The sequence below is a fragment of the Gadus macrocephalus genome, chromosome 5 (assembly GCF_031168955.1).
Source record: "Gadus macrocephalus chromosome 5, ASM3116895v1".
Classification (NCBI taxonomy): Eukaryota; Metazoa; Chordata; class Actinopteri; order Gadiformes; family Gadidae; genus Gadus; species Gadus macrocephalus.
Window position 1 is genome coordinate 12,201,564 of NC_082386.1, and position 6,389 is coordinate 12,207,952.

General features: G+C 50.9%; 1 protein-coding gene across 2 annotated transcripts in view; it reads left to right on the plus strand.

The window, feature by feature from the left end:
• The first annotated feature begins 634 nt into the window (after positions 1-634).
• The window catches only part of c5h14orf180 (chromosome 5 C14orf180 homolog), a 17,371-nt gene continuing 11,616 nt past the window's right edge, over positions 635-6,389 (plus strand). The window contains exons 1-2 of one of the 2 annotated variants that reach the window (XM_060052358.1): positions 635-987; positions 2,340-2,370. In XM_060052358.1, coding sequence (XP_059908341.1) covers positions 835-987; positions 2,340-2,370 — 184 coding nt within the window. In that variant the 5' untranslated portion in view covers positions 635-834. The remainder of the gene's footprint in view (positions 988-2,339; positions 2,371-6,389) is intronic. The other variant, XM_060052359.1, reaches the window with a different exon arrangement.

A 6,389-nucleotide genomic window follows, 5' to 3' on the forward strand; every position in this document is an offset into this window, starting at 1 on the left:
ATTCCTTCATATTTATGCTTTTATATTTTTCTTGCAAGCACGGAGGTACTAAATAATACATGCTTATTTAATGCCCTGTGAATATTCTTCAAATCAGGTCAAGCTAAAATTAGTTATATTGAAATTCAAATGAGGTTCAGTCGATAGTGGAGAGAGAAGGATGGAGAGACCGCTAGAGAGAGAGAGAGAGAGAGTGCATTGTGGCTCAGTATCCATCCATTTCCTGCTTGTGCTCAGACCCTCTCACATGCTGACTGGGCAGCAGCGCGTGTGTAGCGCTGTGATTGGACCAGAGCCCTGTCATTCAAAATAAACAAATCCCCTCTCACTTCCCCTCTCCTCCTTCCGCGATGCGTCGGCGTGGAAGGAAGCAGGGAGGGGAGGGAGGAGGGGAACGGCTCTGTGGAGAGTGAGTCGCTAAAGCTCCCTCAGCTCTCACCACCTGTCCTTGACTCGCTCTCAACAAGGAGCTCTCCGTTCCTTAAGCACTCTCTCTCTCTCTCTTGTGCCTTCTCCCTCTCTCTCCCCCGCGCATCGCCCTCTCTCTCTCTCTGTCTCTCCTTTCTCTGTGTCTATGCTAGCATCCGAGCGCTCATTTCTACTCTCTCTCACATTCTCTCTCTCTCTCTCTCTCCCCTCTGGCAGTTCACGCTTCGCCCGCGGTCCGCTTCGGAGAGGGGCGGCAGCGGAGGCAGGAGAGGAAGTGGAGGAGAAAGGAGGAAGGAGAAAGAAGGAGGAAGGAGGAGAAGGGAGGAAGGACAGAGCCGGAGGGAGGCAGCAGTTTGTCCCGGGCTCCGATGGCAGGAAGTGGTGCCTCCTCCGACCGGACTAGGGATGCTGAGCGGGGGGGAGGGAGGGCCTCTTCGAGCTGGGACAGCAGCTCCAGCAGCAGGGGGAGAACAGGCCGCCCTGCACTGCTTCCTCAGCTGCCTGCTGGGACTGAGCCACGTGCAGAGCTTCACCTCCCTGCCCAACTGTCTGCACCAGGTGAGCCAGACAGGCTGACCCGCCCCCGGGGGGGACACACACACACACACACACACATATACATACTCTGTAACGCACATACACACACACTCTCACACACACACACACACACACACACACACACACACACCACACACACACACACACATGCTCTCTAACGCACACACACACAAACACACACATTCTCCAACACACACACACAGACACACACATGCACACACACTCTCTCTAACACACACACACACACATACAAACACACACACACATACAAATACACACACTCATTGTCACACTCCCCTCGCATGCACACACACGCATGGACACACAAGTATTTTGCAAGCATGTACAAACACCTATGTACAAACACTGGAATGCATAAACACACATGCTACGTGCAAACACACATTCTGTTAACTGTAAATATTTACACTAGTTTCTAGATATACAGCCTCGCCCAGGCTCTCTCTCTCTCTCTCTCTCTCTCTCTCTCTCTCTCTCTCTCTCTCTCTCTCTCTCCTCTCTCTCTCTCTCTCTCTCTCTCTCTCTCTCTCTCTCTCTCTCTCTCTCTCTCTCTCTCTCTCTCTCTCTCTCTCTCTCTCTCTGCAAATACAGATAAAAAGCACACACAACTCTTTGTCTCTTACGTGTCTGTCTAACCATACAGATGCATTTGCCTTGCATGCCTTCCTTGAGTTGGGAACATTAGCACCCTAGGAGTAAGGAGCCTAGGAGTAAGGAGCCTAGGAGTTAAGAGCCTAGGACTTAGGAGCTTAGTAGTCAGGACACACAGAGGACAGAGCTCTTCTCACATCTGTAGGTCCAATGTCAAAACCAGTACATACCACACAATCCATCATGGCTTACGACGCCGATGCGGCACGTTTTGGCTGTCCTGGAAATACAAAAAGATCTTTGGATAGAAGCATATTTCAAAAACCGACCACAGATACATGGATTATGAAGAACAGCTTTGGTCTCAGTTTACAGAAAGCTTATATTCTCCATGCATCACCATCGTACCTAGCTTTATACAATTCTACTTGGTTTAAACACCTGTGTGTTGTCATGGGCATTAAGTGCCGGTACTTGTGACGTAACCTACCCCCAACGATGCAGATGGTAATCAGATGTGTATTAAGAAAATCTCCCAAATGTCTCAGATTTCAGTGCACTGTACGGTTATGTCGCTGTAACGCGACGCGTCGAGTGGAGAGCAGGAGGTTGACTGCACAAGTGGCGCACAATAACTGACAAGGGCCATTACATGCGTAAACAACAACAAAGGACTCTGGGAGATGAATTATTCAGCATCCACTACTCCTGTCTGATATTGGATTCTCTATGATTTACAGATCGCGGAACTCTTCATCAGCGAGAAGAACTGTATCCTCTAATCTACCCCGAAACAACGCAATGGCTTTAGGACGGGAAACTAGAAGTCTTAGCGATGTGAATGATGAGGGCCAGCTAATGGCAAGACAGTCGGTCAAATGAGGATTGTCTTCCGGTAAGGGTCAACCTAGCAGGGCATGGCAGCCATGGAAGCACAGTAAATTCTGCTGCAAAGCAGGCAATACCACTGAGGCCTGTAGAAATCTGTGGAAACACTGAGTGGGGCTCTGGGAGGGTGGGGGGGATGAGGTAAAGGGGTCTCCACACAGGAGTCCATAATCACAACATTTGTCCCTGAGCCCAGCTGCTTGTGTTTTTTTGTGGGGAGCTCGGGGGGCTGTGTGTCGGCCTCTTAAAAGGATTTGTAGCCCTTATCTGCTGCACAACAGAGTGTGGGAAGCACTAATTAACCTGTGTCTGCACTCTCAGTGCCGCTCGCTGCCAGGACGCCTCCACACACTACAGCGCTCATAAAGATAATAGAGAAATGTCACGTTTCTAGATATACAGCCTCGCCCAGGCTCTCTCATCTCCATCTCTCTCTCTCTCTCTCTCTCTCTCTCTCTCTCTCTCTCTCTCTCTCTCTCTCTCTCTCTCTCTCTCTCTCTCTCTCTCTCTCTCTCTCTCTCTCTCTCACACTGAAGAGATACTTCAACCACTGACCTGCCTTTGCCTGCTCAGGTAATCTACCTCAGCAGATGGTTACTCTTGATGATGCATCTCCCTACATGTCTGGGCTCTAACCATCCATGGGTCTGCAGAGAGGCCTCCAGCAAGCCCTCCTGGGGTGTAGAGGCCTTCCTGGCCGATAGGGAGCGTTTGAGGGACCAATGACTGGCGATCGGTATCACTGTCATGTGTAAATGCAGCTTAGTTCCAAAGTAAACTGTGTTGTTAAAATGCTACATGCCCGTTTATGTGTGTTTTAAATAATAGTGTATAACACTGTTGCAATAGTACTGCAGTATATTTGTACATGCTATGTAAACCTCTTTGTACAAATGTGTACAGTTAGCCAGAAAAGAGCCATGACTACCAGCATTGTGTGTATAGTGAGCCAGAACGAGTCATGTCTAGTTATAGTTAGCCAGATACTAGTCTTATTTATCAGCATTGTCTGCACTTTTAAATCCAACATACTCGCTCACTGAGGTTTGCTTAGGAAAGCTTCCTTCAGATCAGCAGTGTGTGGTTTTATTTGGTATGGTGTGGTTTAGTGTGGTGTAGTCTGTGTGGTGTGGTGTGGTTTAGTGGGGTTTGGTTTGGTGTGGTTTGGTGTGGGTTTGGTGGGGTTTGGTTTGGATAGTTTGGTAGAGGTGGTGTGGTCTGGTGGGGTCTGGGGTGGTCTGGGGTTGTCAGGTGGGGTTTGGTGTGGTCTGGTGGGGTCTGGTGGGGTCTGGAGGGGTCTGGTGGGGTATGGTGTGGTCTGGTGGGGTCTGGTGGGGTCTGGTGTGGTCTGGTGGGGTCTGGTGGGGTCTGGTGGGGTCTGGTGGGGTCTGGTGGGGTCTGGTGGGGTCTGGTGGGGTCTGGTGTGGTCTGGTGGGGTCTGGTGTGGTCTGGGTGGGTCTGGTGTGGTCCTGGTGTGGTCTGGGTGGGTCTGGTGGGGTCTGTTGTCGTTTGGGTGGTCTGGTGGGGTCTGGTGGGGTCTGGTGGGGTTTGGTGTGTTCTGGGTGGGTCTGGTGGGGTCTGGTGGGGTCTGGTGTGGTCTGGTGGGGTCTGGTGGGGTTTGGTGGGGTCTGGTGGGGTCTGGTGGGGTCTGGTGGGGTCTGGTGGGGTCTGGTTGGTCTGGGTGGGTCTGGTGGGGGTCTGGTGGGTCTGGTGGGTTTGGTGGGGTCTGGTGTGGTCTGGTGGGGTCTGGTGGGGTCTGGTGGGGTCGGTGGGGTCTGGTGGGGTCTGGTGGGGTCTGGTGGGTCTGGTGGGGTCTGGTGGGGTCTGGTTTGGTCTGGGTGGGTCTGGTGGGGTCTGGTGGGGTCTGTGGGGTCTGGTGGGGTCTGGTTTGGTCTGGGTGGGTCTGGTGTGGTCTGGTGGGGTCTGGTGGGGTTTTAGTGCGGCTCATATGAGAGCACCGGGAGGGGAGGAGGTCTTAAGCGCCCCTCGAGAGGCTGAGGCAACAGGGCCGCTGAGTCACACCAGAGAGGACCTCTTGAGCGTGAATTCTCCATGGCCGCCCGATGCACTGAAGGAGACCATTACATGTCACTAATGTCCCACACAACGTCCCAACCAAACCAGGACACGTTTGCTGGTTTCCAACTAGCCACATTGTAATGACGTGTGATTTTACTTGATCCGGGTTCTCCAGTCCTAGTCAGGGCAGCTTTGGGAGAAACAGCATGGGTTAAGTTCTGCTATCAGAACATGGTCGTATCTAAAGGTCACCTCTGACTGCAGAGCGTTTGAAGGGTTGCTTGACAAGCAATTCATGGCTAGGATGTTGATCTCCTCTCCATGATATCCCAAATCCAAGGTAAACATACTGAGCCATTCATCAGATATCATTAGTGAATAAACACCACCTTTAACGTGTTTTATACACGCATGTGTGGGGGGTTAGTTGATATGCTTGAAATGGATGTCATCTAAAGAACCTTGGATCCCTTGGTGGGGGGCATATACTTCAGCTGGTTATTTCCGTCGGGGTCCTTGGTGGAATTGTGTCCGCACGTGCACCCAGAGGTGCCCTTGGAGGTGCCTGATTTAATGGACACTTTTGGAGCTCTGCCCAATTACCGGCCGTCTAGAAGACACGAGCCTGGAGGTGGAAGCATAGGAGCGGGGAATGTGTGTGTGAGTTTGTGTGTGTGTCCATGTGTACACGTATGTGTGTATTTTTATGTGTGTTTGTTTGTGTGTGGTGTGTGTGTGTGTATGTGCATGCTTGCGTGCAAGTGTATGTGCGTGCGCGTGCGTGCGAATTGAGAGAGGGGAGCGTGAGATTCCCCTTGCTGGTCTGGGTGCTGTGTTGTTGCTGTCCAGACGAGGGCTATAAATATGCCGGTGACCTGCAGAGTAGTGCTGCGGACCTCTGGTGACACCAGCTCCTCTAATCCCCCCCCCCCCCCCCTCCCAGATGGCCCACTTGTTACTGATCTGATGCCCACTGTGGCTGCCAGGTAGCCCACCCAACCCCACCACCCCCAGTCCCCACAGATGTATAAAGCCATTTTCCCACCACCCTACACCACCCCAACCTCTGCCCCCACACACACTCAATCTGGTCTTGATAGCAGATGTAATGTGTCGTGTTTGGGAAGTTGGAGGTCAGCTGGAGTAGATGTTTACCGAGCCCAGCAGGTCAAAGGGCACTCGCTCTCTCTCTCACTTCCGCCCTGGAGTTGGAGCATGTAGGACTGAGCCAGGTGAGACACCGTCTGCAGCGCTCTGACGCAGTCGAGGTGAAGTTTGGATAAATTACAGTTTACACAATAGAATAGACAGAGCTTAGACGGAGATTCAGGAGGACAGCGCTGCGGTGTCTGTGTTTATTTTAGGTACATTCTTCTTGGAAGTGAACTACAAACTCCCCTTGTCAAGTATCAATGGAGTCACTTGGCAACCAGAGTAGCTCTGTTGTGGAATATTGTGAGGCAGGGGCTATTTTAGAGACGCTTTAGAAACTGAGCATGTTGCAAACAAACGATCTTATGCAAAAGTTAAAGAAACGTTTAAGTATCAGTATTCTACCTGAAAATTGTATACTTGCACAACTAAACAATTCTCTACCACAGAACGGGCTATGTTAAAACAATAGAGAATGCAACATAGAATGTGCAACGGTAATCTTTGTCGCATGGCTCTGTATTTTATTTTAGTATCAAGATATGATTTCAAGATATGAGTTCTTATTTAAATAGAGCTGTGTACCAAGGTCTTTGATAGACGCCACCTGCCACTGCCCTGTAGCTAACCTTCACTGGGTCCTGCAGACAAAGGACGCAGGCTAGGGAGGTTGGAAGACGGTTTGTTGTAGAGTTTTCTAGTTATGGCGCTCGTTCTCCATGTTGCAATGT